Here is a 19,106-nt window from a genome sequence, read left to right on the forward strand (position 1 = left end):
ATAGGCAAGCTCCCAAGGACGTTTTCCTTTGCGATTTATTTTCCAATCTGCTCATTAATGTCCTCCTTTTTGCTTTTTATATCTTTTTAACGTCAACATAGATTGCATGAATAACACACAAGAATATGATAAAGGAGCTGAATCACAAATAAACCGGTAAGGAAGAGGTGTTAGTAAGCTTCCTAACCGCACGAGAATACGCCCTAGGATTCACAAACTCACCTGCCCCTCGTAACTACAGAATATTTTTTACAGGAAAGACAAAGTACGTTATTTTTTTCTTTTTCTTTTAAGGAATGGCAAAGCAAGTAGAGGATTTTAACCAGGTTATGGTAAGGTTTGGTTTTACAGGAAAGACAAAGTACGTTATTTTTTTCTTATTCTTTTAAGGAATGGCAAAGCAAGTGGAGGATTTTAACCAGGTTATGGTAAGGTTTGGTTTTGCAGGAAAGACAAGGCAAACGGAGAATCTTCCCATGTTGCTTGTTCTGTGTGTGTGTGTGTGTGTGTGTGTGTGTGTGTGTGTGTGTGTGTGTGTGTGTGTGTGTATTTACCTATTTACCTATTTGTAGTATACAGGAATTGAGCAATGCTCGTGTTGTCCTGTCTCCATATCCACATTTATCAAGTCTACCTTTACACACATGAATGTTTTTCTCATGCACCACCTCTTTGTCTGAGTCGTTCTAAATATTTAAGAATATACCTAATTGTGATATACACGGAATGTACTATGCTCGTGGGTTTCCGTCGCTGTTTCTCAATAAGTCGAATTTAACTTTAAACTCGTTTAAGTTTTTAGACTGGACGATCTCTTTGTCCAGGCTATTCCATAAGTCTATACTTCTGTAAGGAAAGCTATATTTCTTGATATCCTTCAAGCAGCTTGACTTTTTCAATTTCATTCCATGTCCTCTTGTTGCTCTCTTATCCCATACAAACAGATCTTCTTTGTCAATTTTATCTACTCCCACCATGGTCCTGAACACCGCAATCATGTCTCCCCTCTTTCTCCTTTCCTCTAACGAAGGCAAATCCAGTTTTTCCAGCCTCTCTCTGTATGACAGGTCTGTCAGACTGGGGACCATCTTGGTTGCTGTGTATATGTGTGTGTGTGTGTGTGTGTGTGTGTGTGTTTTAATGCAAGAAGGAAAAAGGAAGAACACGGAACAGAATCTTCCCCTTCTCTAGTTCTTATTCCAACAAACACAAATCTGAGATGTGACGGGGAGTTGCCACTAAACTTATCCATTATATCTCAGCCCTCCACCACCCTCAACACATACTAATTAGATAGCGTTACCAAGATACGAGGATCCGCAACTGACGCTTTCTGATGTAACTCTAATCACAATGAAAAAAAAACAAAAAAAACGACCTACAGTAAGCCCTTGAAATATAAACCATCCATTACATTTCATCTCTGCTACCACCAGACGATTTTGTCCAACTTTATAGAGCCCCAGAGTATTGAGAGGGTTAATGAAGGCTGTATCAAACCCATCCAGTTAGGAAAATCTCTCCTGATCTCAAAATCACCTAGAGATAGTAAGAATGTAGCTTTAAAAATTGGTTCAAGGCGGCAGGGGTGAAGTCAGACCTCCCCAGTACCAAACAAGGCAAGAAAATGCACAAACACGCAACGCTCATAACTCTAAATGATGTAACAAAACGAGGCAATATAATTCCACAATTCAACAGCATACACACACACACACACACACACACACACACACACACACACATACACATGCACATACAGAGTTCATAGTCAAAACAATTCCTTCTTTACTTTGAGCTGCGGTAGGTATATTACCCCCTTCAAACGTATTTTTAATATTTTTTCGCTCCTATACTGCTATCTTACCATGCTCTACTAGTGAAGAGGCAAAGGTGTGTTTAATCCCTCCTATTCTTAAATCCTCTTGAGCTGAATATAATCGTCTGGAGATACCATGAATAAAATGAAGACGTTATCGTATTGAGGTTCTTAAATTTCGCCATATGCCCTCTCCGATTCCGAAAATGTGAGAAAGGCGAATCTTGCCGGTAGGACTTTTGAGTCAATATATTAATTTAGTCTATCATGTATCTCATCAGTTTCCAAAATATGAAAAATGAAGGGTGAGGACTTGAGTTAATATACCATAGGCTAACCCAATTAACCTGTCCTAACCCATCCTAAAACTGAGTGTAATCATACCGATCAAGGACAAGGAAACACCAGAAAAAGCCCTCATTGATAACACCAAAAAGAAAAACCCAAAACAAAAACTTAGTGCTACTTGGGTGTAAAGGAGGAGGGTGGGTGAGCCGGAGATGTGTTTGAGAGGCGACGTGGTGTCTACGTGGGTTGGGGGGTTGCTGATAATATTTTTATTCTTGCTGACGACACACGATTTCATTCACAGGAGAGCTCATGCCCTCTCCTTCTGTTTTATGGGAGAGGAGAAAGGGGGGCCGGGCTCAATACAACCATTACCAGTTACTTGGACTGGAGGAGAGGGGAAAAATGCCGTGTCAAAGAACTGCCTTTTTCTGCCACTGAGCTACGTGAAATTGGCTAGAAAGGGACGAAAATCTAGTCCAACATAAGGTAAAACAACTGGAGAGCCAACATATGTAGATGACCCATTACAAGTGGAAGCGTTGGGTGGGAGAAAGATACAGGTTAGAGCTTGAATTCTTTGCTTTCTCTAACGTTTCGGGCTTCCTCTGTGTCCTGCCCAAAATGTTAGGGAAAATAAAGGAATTCAAGCTCTAACCTGTGTCTCTTTCCCATCCAACATTTCACTTGACAGCCAACACTTCATCGCTTAAAAGTGTTGGACTGTAGTGACCTTGGCTGGCGGTGAAGTAGACAGAGCAACAAATTCCAACCAGAGACGAACGAGGGGAAGTCTCCACATTATCTCGGCCAGCTTGTTGTGTATCGAAGACAATGCGATTACGCGATATGGCTGTGAGGCGATGATAAGGGAAAATGGGTGCGCTCTCTCCGGTCTGATTAGCGGTATCTTATTAGGAAATGAGGTGCTTGGAGTGATAGTCTCTCTCTCTCTCTCTCTCTCACACACACACACACACACACACACACAATAGGGCAATTGATCAGTGGAATGCACATAATGAAATTGTGTGCCAAAACTATTCATATTTTTAAGGATAAGTGGGAAAAATATAGTTTAATACATGGGACAGTACGAGCTTGACTCATTCCTATAAATAATTCAATTAGGTAAGAACAATCAGGTAACGTGCGAACACACACACACACACACACACACACACACACACACACACACACACACACACACACACACACACACGATTGCAAGATACGTTTGTGGAGGCAGGAAAATGCCATCTCATTTAGATTATCTCACAATAAGAAGGTGCTTGAACTACTCTCTCTCTCTCTCTCTCTCTCTCTCTCTCTCTCTCTCTCTCTCTCTCTCTCTCGATTTGGGGTGCAGCTATCACACTTAATCATGAGTAATATACTCAAGACAAATGCATTTTTTTTTTTTCCTCCCTGACTCAATTTCCTCCCTCATTCCTTTCTTCTTCTACCATCTTTCTTTGTACGGTATATACCATCCCTGTTCCGTTCCTTCTTTCATTCCCTCCTTTATTTCTTCACTTTACCCTCTGCTCCTTCTTTCTCTCTTCTTAAATCTACCTTCAGTCCTTACATCCTTCATCCCTCCCTTACCTCATTATCCCTTTCATTCTTTAATTTCTTATTCTGCTTCTTCAATTTACCTTCCGTTCTTTCCTTCTATCAACTCTCTATCCTTTCCTTGTCTAACTTCCCCCTCTTCCACTTTTTCAATCTATCTTCCGTCCTTCCTTCTTTCTTTCCTTCCATCCACTCTCTACCACTCTCCTTCTCTACCTCCCTCCTCCTTCGTTTTTTTCCATCTTCCTCCCTCCCTTCCATCCCTCTAACCCCTCCTCCTTCGTTTCTTCCATCTTCCTCCTTCCCTTCCATCCCTCTAACCCCTCCTCCTTCGTTTCTTCCATCTTCCTCCTTCCCTTCCATCCCTCTAACCCCTCCTCCTTCGTTTCTTCCATCTTCCTCCTCCCCTGCCATCCCTCTGACCCCTCCTTCTTCGTTTCTTCCATCTTCCTCCTTCCTGTCCATCCTTCTAACTCTCTCCTTCGTTTCTTCCATCTTCCTCCTTCCCTTCCATCCCTCTAACCCCCTCCATCATTTCTTCCATCTTCCTCCTTCCCGTCCATCCCTCTAACTCTTCCTCCTTCGTTTCTTCCATCTTCCTCCTTTCCTTCCATCCCTTCAACCCCTACTCAGACTCCAACCCACCCCGTGACCAACACCACAACAATGCATTGTGGTTTTCTCCCTCTTCCCCCCTCTTATCCTTCTTCGGTCCTTCCCTTCCTCCTCCTCCTCCTCCTCCTCCTCTTTTTTTTTTTTTTTACATGCTGGTTAGTAAAAAGAAACGATGCTCCCCCCCCCAAAAAAAAAAAAAAAAAAACAGTACAGAGGATAAAACACAAATTGATAATCGGTAACACTTAAATGAAATCCCCCCCAATTTTTTTTCAACCACCTTCGTTTGAACTGTAAAGTGACTGTATGACTGAAGAAGAAAACAGTACCCATACCGGTATAAAAAATAAATAAAACGATAATCACAACTTCCGCTCGAGAAACTTTATGAATATGGACCCATAACAGTGAAGTGAAATAAAAGAAGAGGTGATGAAAACGACAAGGGTAGCAGATAAGGAGAGGGAGGGGGAGAGGGAAAAGAGAAAGAGGGAAAGGGAGATGGGAGGAGGGGCAGAAGGAGATGGGAGGAGTGAAAAGGGAGAGGGAGATGGGAGGTGAGGGAAAGGGAGAGGGCGAGGGAGATGGGAGGAGAGGGAGGAGATAAGAGGAGAGGAAGAGGGAGATGGGAGAAGAGGGAGGGGGGACGGAAGAGGGGGGAAAGGAGAGGGAATAGGGGACAGGGAAAAGGAATGAGGAAAAGTGGAGGGGATGAGGCAGAGTGGAGAGGGTGAGGGACGAGCATTGAAGAGGATAAGGGCGAAGTGGAGAGTAGGAGGCAGAAGTGGAGGAGGGCAGGGAAGAGAAGTGGAGGGGATGAGGTAAAACTGGAAGGGATGAAGCAGAAGTGGACGCGGTGATAAGAAGTGGAGGAGATGAAGAAGTGGAAGGGAGGAGGAAGGAGGTGTTGGAAAGGGAATACCGGGTATATATACGTACCATACCAGAGAGAGAGAGAAAAAAAATCAAGGACATGGGGAATTAACTACAGCAGTACAAGATGGGAGGGAGGGTCACTGCCAAAGAGAGAGAGAGAGAGAGAGAGAGAAACAAATATATCAGAGAAGAAAGGCAAAGGAGTGAAAGAAGAAATAATTGCAAGGGAACAAGAGAGGAAGGCTGAATGATGACAACGAGATATGGAAGATGGAAACTGGGGAGAAAACAAGAATGATGTACTAAATTGAAAGTAAGAAGGTGAGAGGGAAAAGGAAGGGGAAAAGGGAGAAAAAAATAAAAAAATGGAGAAGAAAAGTGAAGGAAGACCTGACGAAAATACTAAAGAGACAGGGAGATGAAAAAGGAGGAGGAGGAGGAGGAGAAGGAGGAAGAGGAGGAGGAAAAATAAAGAGTGAGGAATGTGTAGGAAAAGAAGAAGGAAGACAGAAGAAAGTAAGATGACAAGACAGGGAGAGGGTGGAGGGAGAGGATAAGAAAAGAATAAAACGGGCGGAAAGTGGAGGAACAGAAGACAGAAAGGAGAAGAAAAAACTAAGGAGACTGGGAGAGGGAAAAAAAAAGGGAGGAGGAGGAGGTGGGAAGAATGAAGCGTGAGGAAAGTGGAAGGAGAGGTTTGGCACTTCTCCTAAAGCGGGGTAAATCCACGTGGTGGTCCCTAGCTCTTGCCAACTTACCCCCCCCCACCTCCCTCCACCTACAGTACCTTTCCTCCCTCCCTCCTTACCTCCTTCCTTCCTTCACCTCCTCCCTTTCCTCCTTCTTTCCTTCGCCCCCACCTTTCCCTCCTCCCATTCCCTGCCGTCGTACTCCCTTCCTACCGGTACACATTCCCCACTCTCCTTTTCATGCTCTCCAACGACACACTGTTAGCTTACTTTCCTTCCTCTCTTCCCTTCCTTCCTTCCTTCCTATGCATTCTCCTCTCCCATTCCTTCTCATGCTCTCCAAAGTTCCTATTCTGTTGCCAAAATTTTCCTCTATCCTCGATCCTCGTACTGTACTCCCATTGTTATCGCTTCCCCTTTCTCCTTACATTTCTCATCTGTCTCATTCTCCTCTTTCTTCTTTCCAATCCCCCATTCTGCTGCCATATCTTCCCTTCTTTCTTATATTTCTTCAGCTGCCATTCTTTCTTTTGGTCCTCGGGTCACCATACCTTCCTTTTTTCTCATTCTTCTCTTTCATTCCTATTCTCTTACCATTTCCTTCCCTTCTTACTTATACATACTACTACCACCGGTACTGTCATTCTCCCTCCTTATATTCTTGCTGACACACCCTTACTTCCTCCTAATTTTCTACCTACTGCTCCCGTCTTCTCTCTTTCTCGTAGGCTTATTCTCATTTCACCTTGCACCCCTGTCTTAAGCTACCCTCCTCATTCGATCCACTTTCCTCTTCCTTTACCTCTTACCTCTCTTTTCTCTCTACAGTAGCTAACAATTACTCCATCCTCCTCCTATCTGCGTAAATTACACACACACACACACACACACACACACACACACACACACACACCAAAAACTGATAGGCCTAGTTTTTTTTTTTTGGGGGGGGGGCTAGTTGTGGATTTGTTCCCTCTGATCTGAACACAACCTCAACCTATCTATTACTATCTGGTACGGTCTGATTACTGGTACCAGAGTTAAAGTAGCTAAAGTTCTGTTATCAAATTTAATACCATAAGAACTATACTGTAGCTTGAACCTTTTCAGTACAATCACAACTTCTTAATTATAATGATTATATAATTCTTACTGCCAGAAGATTCTACAGTATTCTGCTAATACTGCTATGAAGAGACCAACCATACTCTAGAGGCCAGATAGCTACAAGTACAGGTGTATAGGTAATAAGACAGGCCACATGGAGAGGACAGAGACTGTGAGACTGAACAGGGGTATGTATGAAAGTGAGGGGGTGGAAAGAAGGGAAAGGGGGAGACTGAGATGGAAGGATGGGGCAGAGAGGTGTATGGGAGAGGGAAGTGTGAACTGGAGAGAGGGTTGCCTGATGGTGGAGGATAGGGTGGCATAGAGGTGAATCATTTATGGTCATTGCTACTGGCTTCAAGGTATCTAGCAATATAGAACTTATCTGACAGTGGTGTACATATCTTCCACCCATGCATATACAAATCAATCGGTGACTGATGTGGTCATAAGTTTGGAAAGAGGATTTTTATTATATTGTCTGAATAAGTGCCTTGTCCTACACTAGCAGAATTTCCACATATTAACAGAATCAACAGTACAGTCCCGGCTTAACAAAGTGTCGATCCAACATTTGTTACCGGGGAGCGTATAGAACTTTTTAAAACTGATTTACACTAACAATGCACTATAATTTAAACTGTACATGCATTAACGGTGTACAGCACGGTATTTTGCAACCATAAACAACCCATTTCCAAAATATAGTCTAACTCATACACAAAAGATTCTAAATACATATTTCACTCAACACCTGTTGCAAAAAATATATACCAGTATATATATCTGTGTTTGGGAGAGTGTGTAAGAAACGGAATCTAAAGGTGAATGTAGGGAAGAGTAAAGTGATGGTCTTTGAGATAGGTGAAGTCAGTGAATGTACAGCGAGGTTGGATGGTGAGGAATTGGAAAATGTGAGTACGTTTAAGTACTTGGGTAGTGTGATGAGTAAGGATGGAGGTTTGGAGGGTGAAGTGCTTGAAAGGGTACAGCAGGGAAGAAAGGTTGCTGGTTCTTTGAAAGCAGTGATAAACAGGGAAGTGAGCATGGAAGTGAAAAAGTTACTAGATGACAGTATTGTGATACCAACTCTAACGTATGGAAGTGAAGCTTGGACGTTGTTGGAAGGACACAAGTCAAGAGTGAGAGCAGTGGAAATGAGTTATTTAAGAGGAGCCTGTGGAGTCACATGGAGAGACAGGCTGACGAATGAGGATATAAAGGAGCCTTGTGGTGTGGATGTGGATGTGATAGGAAGTGTTATGAGGAACACACTGAGGTGGTTTGGCCATGTGGAGAGGATGGAGGGTGAGAGGCTGACGAAGAGAGTGTATGTGAGTGAGGTGGAGGAGGGAAGAGGGAGAGGAAGGCCGAGGATGAGATGGAGGGATGGGGTGGAGAGGTATATGAAAGAGGGGTGTGTGAGTTGGGAGCAGGGCAATGAAATGGCGGGGGACAGGGCGACGTAGAGGCGATTTGTTTGTGGCCACCCCAAACGGGATTGAGGCGTCTGGCAATAGATAGATAGATATATATCTATCTCTCTATCTATAGCCTAACACCCTAATATATATATATATATATATATATATATATATATATATATATATATATATATATATATACTGTATATATTAAAAAGGGGGGTTCTGGCTCCCTGGATTCCAACATATTAGTGTACAGTATATAACACAGTGCTGTAACAGGCAATCCCATTTAATCTTCCTTAGGGTGTAGGGGCATGTGGATAGACTACTGTATCCTGGTAGCCTATATTTAAGGGTACATAAGGCCCCTTTCCTACATGCATTACAGGACAGAAAAACCACCTGTCACCCCTTGGGGATTAAATCAATGCAAGACTGTTACTCTGCCTAGGGTGTTCTAACCAGTTCAAAATTTCAGGGTAAGCTGCTGCACTAGGCTATAAATTAAATCATTTCACAGGCTACAGCACATGAGCAAACGGTAACTAAATATGCATCAAAAATAGAAATAACTTGAACTATCCTGAAAACTTGCATTTAACTCTCTAAAACTATGCAATGAAGAACATCAACTTATTAAAGTTTACAGCATACAAGCAAATGGTAACTAATCCCAAATCAAAATAACCTGAATTATCAAAACTTTAACTAAGCACTCATGATAACTGAGTGCAGCTCACCTCAAAAACTGAAATAATCTGTTACCAAAACTAAGTGAGCATTCCTAACTAAATGAAGGTAACACTGGTCGTAAGTACATAAGAAATTGCAGAACCGAAAAAAAGAAAAAAAAAATAGCATCCAAATGGGAACAGCACTCCTCTTGAACTAAAGGGAAAGCTATAGTGGCAATTAAATATAAGGTCTCTCAAAATAATTACATTGGAAATCGTTAAAACTTGTATAGCACTTCAGATGAATTATGAGAACTTACCTGCATCAGTAAGCTGATATCTGGAGTAGGCGAGAGATGGTGGAGGAGTAGCCCCGTTTGCCATCAAAAGCCAGAGCAACATCCCAACCAACCCCTCCTTGCACACCCTAGCTGAACTTATACCCATCATGGCTTCACCTTATAACACTTCACCACACACTCATTATTGGGTAGACGGTACTATGCGGTTGATATGAGGAAAGATGCTCTGAATACTCTCACGAGAGAAGATCAATCACCCTCACCCACAGTCGCCTCACTCACGACTGACAGCTTCTGGAAAGTCAGGGTTGTCAGGTCAGGGAGAAGTGTTTCTCGCCACTCTCGTCCTCAAAATAGCCAAATTTCTGCGGATTCCTCATCACTTTCCCTTTCAAAATTTCCTCTGTAAAAACGATGTATGTTATTATCATCACAGAATAGTATTAAAATGGCACGAAAAAAGTTTTTCGATACAAGGATTTGTTATAACTCATCAGCTTAAGATGTTTAAATCGCAAGCAATAGCCCAAGAGGGCGTGAAAGTTTCGTCACAGCTGTCTGTGACGTCCCAGACATTGCATCTGGTAGATATGTAAATGTAAATTGTGGTTGAACAAAGAAGGTATCTAACCTTCCTATGGTGTAACAAATTTCTGTATTGTGTAAATTATGCTTTGTGAACTTTCATACAAGTAACTGTTGCATAAGTAAGGCTTTATTGTACACCGAGTTGGAATCGGCATTTGTAAGGGTTCACATGGCACACATTTTTAGGTTGTTTGTTATCCCTCTGATTAGCTATTTTATCCACTGCATATATCTAAAACTCTACATTAACAAGATCCTTACCTAGAAAAAAAATCTCTAATTAGCAAATAAACTGCACATAAGTCATTACAGTATATAATTCCTAAAGTGGCACCTGTCATTCACAGCTGATTCATACGTCTACGTTTGTAGTGAACTTTCTCTTAATTTTCACAGTATTACCTGTGATTGCTATATGCACTAGAAGTTAGGAGATATAAGCATGTTGACAGCAATTTAGTAGCTTTAAAACCCATCATAGCTTCCTAAATGTTTAGCAGTTGGCGAAGAAAGCAATCGTCTGTCAGCTGAGGAGTTACAGTACTTCGGACATTTAATTTTCTACGATTTAAAAGGCAAATAGTGGATTTAATTCGTCTGTTTATTTACGTCATGGATCCAATTGCCCCAGGTATGTTTGTTATCGATTTTCAGTCATAACAGACACCCAGCTGTCAAACTCCACATGAGTAGCCAATATTCATGTCAGATAAAATTATGAAAGTAGCTCCAGATTTTATCACATTTTATATTACTTTTAAAATCCATGATTCAGATGTTGCAGAACCATTCATCATACTAAGATGTGGGAAGCCCTCATGGGGTCTCCAGTTTTTATGTAATTTTATAATTGAATTGATGGTTACTTTTCCAGAAGAAAAATTGGCCATTAAGAACTTTCCAAGTTTTAGCCCTTCCCTGTAACCCATCAAAATTTTTATTTATCTTTTTTTATAAAATCCAACAAATCTTATTGTAAAGTTGTGCTTTCATAAACCTTTTCAGTAAAATGGCATCAGCCTAGTTTTATTCATGCTAATATGAGTTTTTTTCATTCATCGAAAGGTAGGCTTCTTAAAGTGAAGGGATTAAATGTGTTTTTGTGTGATAAATATACCTTAGGTATTTCTGATGGCAGTGCTGGAAAGGAGCGCCTTCGCTTGGTGGCATAGAATTAACCAGGTGACTAATCTGCTAGATTATTCAAATGTCCCTAAGCTCTTTCCATATCCACCAAATGGAGGAGGATGGACCACAACCAAAGAGCAACTTAAGCCTGCAGTTCACTGGGTTTACATTTCAGATGAGTACAGGTTGCCACTACTAGTACTGCCAGTACTATCACTGGTAACTAGGTGTATTTCCGTTGTCGTCAAATTGTTTATAAAGACTCCAACATGCTTGCATATTTTGGCTTTGGTCACCTAATGGCAGCTTTTCACACTGCTCGATCTCTGGCAGCCTCCTTATTCAGTCCCATATCCCTGAAGTCACACTCTGTGACCTCATTCCAGGTCTTTTTTGGTCTTGTCTCTCATAGCCCTACCCCTGCTGTTCACATGCCTCGATTTTATACAGTACAGTTACCAAGGTATCACTCATTTCACAGTTGGTGCATCAGTTTGTAGTTCTAACACCTGGATTTCCATTCTTGAGGTATTCCCTTGCAGCAATTGTTCTAAAAGAGCAGCTCAGTTTTCTTATCAGCTTACCTGCTCTGTAAGTTAGCAAGGAGCATGTTTATGATGCTGATACAGTACAGGGTAGACAATATTCTCACATACTCCAATATAGAGCAAAATAAACATACCCAGTAATGATGATGATAGGTTGGATTTGTGAATTATAGTTTTCCATCTGTTATATGGTAAAAGGAATACTTGAAATAAAAAGAAATCAACAAGCCAAAGTGTTCATCTGCCTGCCCTCCTCATACGAAATAAGAAGGGAAACATGATGCTGTTAATGATGATTATCATCAATCCACATTTGCTGTCATTGTTTTCCCATGTTCTATCTTCCAGGAAATCATGACCGAGCTTGGAATGATCCACCAAAATTTGCATATAATACTGCAAGTGGTGGTGGGCAGGGTGGTGTGGCAGGGAGACGGCGCTTGCTGAACAAGAGAGTGCCTGTGCCCATTGGTCCGGCCCCTCCCACACAGCCAAATGCGACTTCATTTATGAGGTGCTACATTTTTTATCAGGGCAAGGTTTTAGACACATGAAACCTTTAGGTATAAGAGAGAGGGTGGGTTGTGAGCTGGAAGCAGGGCAGTGAAATGGTGGGGGACAGGGCAACATGGAGACAATTTGTTTGTGGCCACTCCTTGACAGGATTAAGGTGTCTGGCAATAGATGGATAGATTTTAGCCATCAGCACAGCTAGCCACCAGAATTTCAGACACATGTCCTCACTTTCTCAGGAAATCAGTTACTATGCTGGTTCGTAACCATATAACCCAATGATGCTTGGTGTTCTAGTGGGTTTAGGTAGTTCGGCCAGATGGGGATGCCAGGATTTGTATTCAAAAGGGGGGTTGTGGTTTGTTGTTCATATACAGAAATGTCACTTTAGAGTTGAGTGAGGCTCATCATGCATTCCTTAAATGTCAGGACTGATAGCCTAGCCCCAGACCCTTATGCTTCAGATGGAACAGAATAGAATTGGATGATGAATGGATGTTTTAACAACTTGCTTTGTTCTGCTACAGTAATAAAAATTCATACTGGGTACTGTGTTAAGTGTGCCATTGCCGCATTGTGTGAACATCATAGTGACTGCAGTACTGGACATAGCAAGATCTAGATGGAAGTGGTGGGTGGGGTTGTCACTGCAGATTGTAAAGTTGGTGAAGGACAGAACCTTGATAGCCACTGCTTTGAGTTAATTAGAACAGTGGCCATTTACAACAACAGCTATTGTATGGTGCACCCAGAAGAAGACTGAGATGAAGGCATAGATGGGTAGGTAAAATCTGTAGGAAAGCAGTTTAGAATAAAGATAGTGGTATGTGCTAAACTTGGTTGAAAGTCATTTAGATGTCTAGTACAAAAAGTAAAGGGGCATTGTTATATATTCGGAGTGTCATGGCCTAAGCTAGTTTCACTTTACCTAACCTTACAAAATCAACTCTTACCTAACCGTACAAAATCAGCTCAACTCTGGTACAGTAATAGATACATATAAGTGTACAAAAAACTGTAATGTATATAGTCTAGCTTGACCCATTCACTGTAACGGTTGAACTTTGGTATTTTATTTTGCCTTACAGTTGATAATTTAACTGTGCTGGAAGACATTTCACACAGCCAAAGGCATAAAAATAAACCCCATAATCCTTCCAGTGCATTGGGTCAACTTACATTATGTATTTTGTTTTGGAATGTCTGTGAATAGGCAACAAAGTAATTTACATAAATGAATTATCAGTTCATAAATTTCTTTACCATATATGGGGTCATTTGCATTTTCCATGTGCATTGCTATACTGTAATTTGTCTGTGGTGCTTGCAGAACGTTGCCTTTGCCATAAGTATCTGGACCAAGTGACCTAGCCCTATGACCCTATACTCTTAATGGGGCAATAAACAATTGGATGATGAAGAGATGGTACTCTTAGAACCATTGTGTATGGTTATCACAGAGCCTGACCATTATTGTGTATACTTCTAGACCTACTGACCCTCCACCAACCAAAGGCAGTCTGCCCCCCCGTGGCCCACTGCCCACCACCACTGCAGGACCTCCAAGATGCACCAGTAACTTACACACCACCACCTATAACTCTGACAACACTGAGACCACACAGACATCCCAGGAGATGATGCAAGACGTGGAAACGATTTTAAACACAACATTGATGGCTCTGGCAGAGAATATAAAAGTAAGAGACTTTACTCCACCTCCCTGTCCTCCTTCCTTCCCCCAATTGCTTATTTTCATTTGCACCCTTACTTCTGTACTTCTTATGGATTATCATCTTAACCTGCTCTTCAAATCCATGCTAGAGCGCTCATTAAAATGTTGCTGTGGTGGAGGGACTTTAACAGACTGCTCATTATAGTACATAAGAGAAGGTGGCTTTGGGTGGCTAGGCGAAGTGATAAGTTGCATGGTATTGATGTCATTCTGTCAACCTGAATGAATAGTGTGGTTATTATAACAGTTGAAATATTAGCTAGCTGCAGTGGCATTTGATAAACTCTGCATTGAGTGGCCTGCCGGTGTTTCATGGCTTTTATCAGTAGTGATTGTTTGGTCAGGAAATATCAGTTGATTAGAAGAGATGATGGAATAATGTATAGTTCCTTTATCCTACCAGGAATCAGTGCAAGAGGTGATAGTGCAAAAAATAGCATTGATGACAGGTATGTGGAAAGGCGATAGCTTCAATCCTGTGATACAGAAGAGGATACTGTCTCTGGCAAAAGGTAAGAAATATCACATCCAAACCCTTGTAAGGCAAATTTGTGAGTAGTAATGCTTGTACCTAATATGCTACCTATCCCGTAGAAGTACCGGTATGTAGCAGGCCACTAGTGTTATTCTGAAACAACTGACCAAGCATTTGCAGGTATTTGAGCCATTGCTCTTGATTTTTTTTTTTTTTTTTTTTTTTTTTTTGACCATCATTCATAGGCTATATTTATGAAGAGGATGCTGTGTGAAACTGAGATTATGAATATCCTGTTGTAAACCAGTTATAGTGCTGGGTGGTAACCATATAACCATCTCATACATGTTCCCTGCATGTCTACAAGTGGGTTGGTGGAGATATTGTACCCCTCCCTGGAAAACAACCAACTCAAAGACAAATGGCCACTCCTTATGGGATCATGGCATCTGGCTTTAGATAGATAGACTGTTGTACTCATGGTGAAAAGTATTGCAAAGGGAGTATCCCATGTTACCCAGAATGATCAGTATGCAGTAAAATGTTTTATCCCAAGATGAATTTATCATCAGATTGTGCATATGATAATTAAGATGTATCACAAGCAAGCAGTGTGACATCTTTATAAAAGTAGGTCTACCAACTTAAGTAAACTCATGGGGTATTTTGTGGTAGTCATCATCTGTGGTATCATATTCTCATGTGCCAAGTTTTTCAGTCAAGTGTACAAAACACATACCATACCTTGTACTTAACTGATATGCATTTTCCTTTTATGCTGATGCAATAACTGTTCTCTTAGCCTTGGCAGGAGGAGATTATGATGCAGCTTGGGCACTCCACCAGGGCCTTATTGTTGACTACACCAGTCTGTGTTCTCCATGGATGGTTGGAGTGAAGACACTCATCTCAGAAGCCAAACAGAGCAAAAAAGCAAAGGAGGAAAAGGACAGAGTGGCGATAGAGGAAGGAGAGAAGACTGATAAAATAAATGAGGAAAAGGACAGTGGAGTAACAGAGGAAGGAAAAACAAATGAAAAAGATCTAGAGAGTAATGTAACTGTAGAACTGTCCTCTGAAGAAGTGTTTCAGTCTTCAAGAACATCAACTGAGCCAGATCAGTTACCCATTACAGGCCTGAAAGTAGGTGAGGACACAACCACGGAGGGGAACTAAGCTGAAGAGAGAATGATTGATCAGCATTCTGTTGTTGTAACATTTTCATATTCATGTCTTATAAGTTTTGTATTTGTGTTAACTTTTTATCTTTCTAGCATTTGTGTTGACCTTTTATTTTGCTCGTATTTGTATTAACTTTTTACCTTGTTTGTCAGTGTTTTAATCACCTTGTTTGTCAACGTTTTATTCACAGACTGCATAGCAGAGTGTGTTATAACACTAGATTTTTATTTTTTTTCTTGTTCTTGTAGTGTTTTCACTTCAGAATAGTATCTTACTCTACATTGTTCCTATTCTTTATGGCAAATTTGGCTAAATCCTTCACCATTTTAATTACCAGTACCAAATGTGATATTTGATGTAGTGTGTAACTGTAAGAAACAATAAAGAAATGAATGATATTCAAAGGCTTATTGACATTTGGTAAAAAAATCATATCCAGAGTTGTTAAACTCATATCTTAAAAGATTGTGCTATAATACCAGTACTTTATCAGCTTTATACAACTTCAACAGATTATTACTTTTGGTGTGCCATATGCACATGGATCCATATGCTGTGTTAGCTGTACTGACTGAAGATCAAAATACATTAAGAGGGTGTAAAGTGAAAGCAAGTTACATATATATATATGTATATACAGTACCCTCGCGTCCAACACTTGTTTGTCCAGCACGGAGAGCAAAAAATTAGTACAATTTAATATGATTTTTTTCTCCCTACGTGTCAAGTGGGGTTGGTGGAGGATTAGTGCCCCTCCCTGTAAAACAATTAGCTCCAAGCCCTTGGCCACCCTGTTTGGGATACATGTTGTCTGGCAATGAATGAATGAATTACTGTAACATGGGTGCGTTTGCTTAACACAGACGAAGCACTGAGAAGTGGGCGAAATCCACAGAGTTCACCTCTAGCACAATCACCCCCAGTCCAACACGGTCATACTGGATGTTCCGGTGCTGCTGACAGCCAATCAAACTTCTGATCAAGTAGCCCCCCCGCCCGCTATCGTGACGTGATCGTGATGTCACCCAATTAAAAACGCTCCTGCTCTCATGTGATGTTTTGTTTAAATTTCTCCTGCCACAGTGCCACTCAGTCGCATAATTCACATTGGACAGTGCTTTTTTCTCGCTGCATTTTCTGCCCTTACTACTGCATTTTACTCTGCTCACGATGCCTAGGAAGCCTTCTGAGAACCCCAAGAAGCGGCGGCACCTCCCTCAGCCCACCAAGCTAGAAATCATTGAGAGGAGGAAGAAAGGGGAGAGGAATTTTGAAGGATTTATGAGGGAGTTTGAGGAGGAGCAGCAGCCATAACCCGCTAGTGATACCAGCAGCCATCCTCTGGGGACCCAGTAGGACTACCTATAGCCTCAGATACCAACTTCCATTCCCAGCAAGCCCACCAGCACTATTCTAAAAGGTGTTATCATTCATAGTGCATTACCATTTATTATAATTACAGTACAGTAGTACCAATATATGTATAGGTATATTGTAGGTATTTAGAGTGACTTTTCCTAGGGTTGCTGACATAATTCATTTTTCCCCATAAGCTCTGTTGTTTGTCCAACACGTTTTTTGGTCCAACATGAGACCCGTGCACGACAATATTACCGTGTTGGACGCGAGGGTACTGTACATTATATATATACTATATATATATCCATCCATCCATCACCCAATCCTACATTTCCCCATGAGGAGCGTAGGAGCCCGGGGCTAGGCAGTTGGTCCCAACATTTAAGATGAGAGTGACCAGCCTCACTCATCCCTGAGTGGCATTACATGAGCAATCAACCTCAACCATCCCTGGGATATAAACCATCACCAGCTCAATCCGACTGGAGCGCAATAATTACCCACTAAACCACCAGGTGCCCAATATATATACATATATATATATATATATATATATATATATATATATATATATATATATACAGTATATATCTATCTATCTATCTATTGCCAGACGCCATAATCCCGTACGGGGTGGCCATTTGACTCTGAGTTATTTGTTTTACAGGGAGGGGCACTAACCCTCCACCAACCCACTTGACACGTAGGGAGCACGTATGGTTTGGTTATATGGTTACCATCCAGTGTTGCACGGCTGGATTAAGCATGTGGGAGGCCCGGGGCCCGCTTGGAAGGGAGGCTCCCTTTCCAACTCCCCCAATGGCATAAACCACAGACTGGTAACCTAAACCCTAATATATAAATAGGACACTTTTAGTTAGGAAATACTGAACGGGGACTATTCATCCAATGCTGTAATATGTAATGCATAAACACGAAATGAAATGAATACAAGTTGCTCTGGTGGGAGGCCCCCCTCTTGGTGGGTGGCCCAGGGGCCGGGCCCCTTGCCCCCCCCCCCTTAATCCGGCGGTGCAGTGTTGTAAATGGTTTCTTGACTTGCAGGAAACCATTTGGCTTGTCATTCAATGTACAGCCGATATATATATATATATATATATATATATATATATATATATATGATGATACTGTGCTGTTGAGTGAAGACGAAGAGGAGCTGCAAGGCTTGGTGGATGAGTTTGGGAGAGTGTGTAAGAAACGGAATCTAAAGGTGAATGTAGGGAAGAGTAAAGTGATGGTCTTTGAGAGAGGTGAAGTCAGTGAATGTACAGCGAGGTTGGATGGTGAGGAATTGGAAAATGTGAGTACGTTTAAGTACTTGGGCAGTGTGATGAGTAAGGATGGAGGTTTGGAGTGTGAAGTGCTTGAAAGGGTACAGCAGGGAAGAAAGGTTGCTGGTTCTTTGAAAGCAGTGATAAGAAACAGGGAAGTGAGCATGGAGGTGAAAAAGTTACTACATGACAGTACTGTGATGCCAACTCTAACATATGGAAGTGAAGCTTGGACGTTGTTGGAAGGACACAAGTCAAGAGTGAGAGCAGTAGAAATGAGTTATTTAAGAGGAGCCTGTGGAGTCACATGGACAGACAAGCTGACGAATGAGGATATAAAGGAGCCTTGTGGTGTGGATGTGGATGTGATAGGAAGCGTTATGAGGAACACACTGACGTGGTTTGGCAATGTGGAGAGGATGGAGGGTGAGAGGCTGACGAAGAGAGTGTATGTGAGTGAGGTGGAGGGGGGAAGAGGGAGGGGGAGGCCGAGGATGAGATGGAGAGATGGGGTGGAGAGGTATATGAGAGAGGGGAGTGTGAGTTGGGAGTAGGGCAGTGAAATGGCGGGGGACAGGGCAACGTGGAGGCGATTTTTTTGTGGCCACCCCAAACGGGATTGAGGCGTCTGGCAAGAGATAGATAGATAGATAGATAGATAAAGTGTGAATGGTTTATGTGAGAAAATTTTTGAAAGCCTCAGTTATGAGTGAATGAATGGTCATCTCAGTTCACTGTGCACTCTGATGACAATTCTCCTACTGTTGTGCATTCCTATTTCTGACCCCTATCACATGAGAATTTACTAAGCAAAGAAATATATATATATATATATATATATATATATATGTATATATATATATATATATATATATATATATATATATATATATATATATGTATATACACACTCC

The 19,106-nt window shown here is 41.5% G+C and overlaps 2 protein-coding genes across 2 annotated transcripts in view; one reads left to right on the plus strand and one right to left on the minus strand.

The window, feature by feature from the left end:
* Positions 1-9,631, minus strand: part of LOC145405802 (stromal interaction molecule homolog) — a 105,010-nt gene extending 95,379 nt beyond the window's left edge. Inside the window, exon 1 of the mRNA XM_080277039.1 lies at positions 9,391-9,631. Coding sequence (XP_080133165.1) covers positions 9,391-9,520 — 130 coding nt within the window. The 5' untranslated portion in view covers positions 9,521-9,631. The remainder of the gene's footprint in view (positions 1-9,390) is intronic.
* Positions 9,632-10,301: 670 nt separating this feature from the next.
* LOC145405760 (steroid receptor RNA activator 1-like) lies at positions 10,302-15,872 on the plus strand. The gene is made up of 5 exons (XM_080276992.1): positions 10,302-10,591; positions 11,985-12,150; positions 13,639-13,849; positions 14,288-14,396; positions 15,162-15,872. Exons 1-5 carry the CDS (start codon positions 10,573-10,575, stop codon positions 15,533-15,535), a joined length of 879 nt encoding a protein of 292 aa, XP_080133118.1. The 5' UTR covers positions 10,302-10,572; the 3' UTR covers positions 15,536-15,872.
* The last annotated feature ends 3,234 nt before the right edge of the window (positions 15,873-19,106 follow it).

The sequence above is a fragment of the Coenobita brevimanus genome, chromosome 68, assembly GCF_032717465.1.
Source record: "Coenobita brevimanus isolate Jiangsu-jjx chromosome 68, ASM3271746v2, whole genome shotgun sequence".
Taxonomy (NCBI): Eukaryota; Metazoa; Arthropoda; class Malacostraca; order Decapoda; family Coenobitidae; genus Coenobita; species Coenobita brevimanus.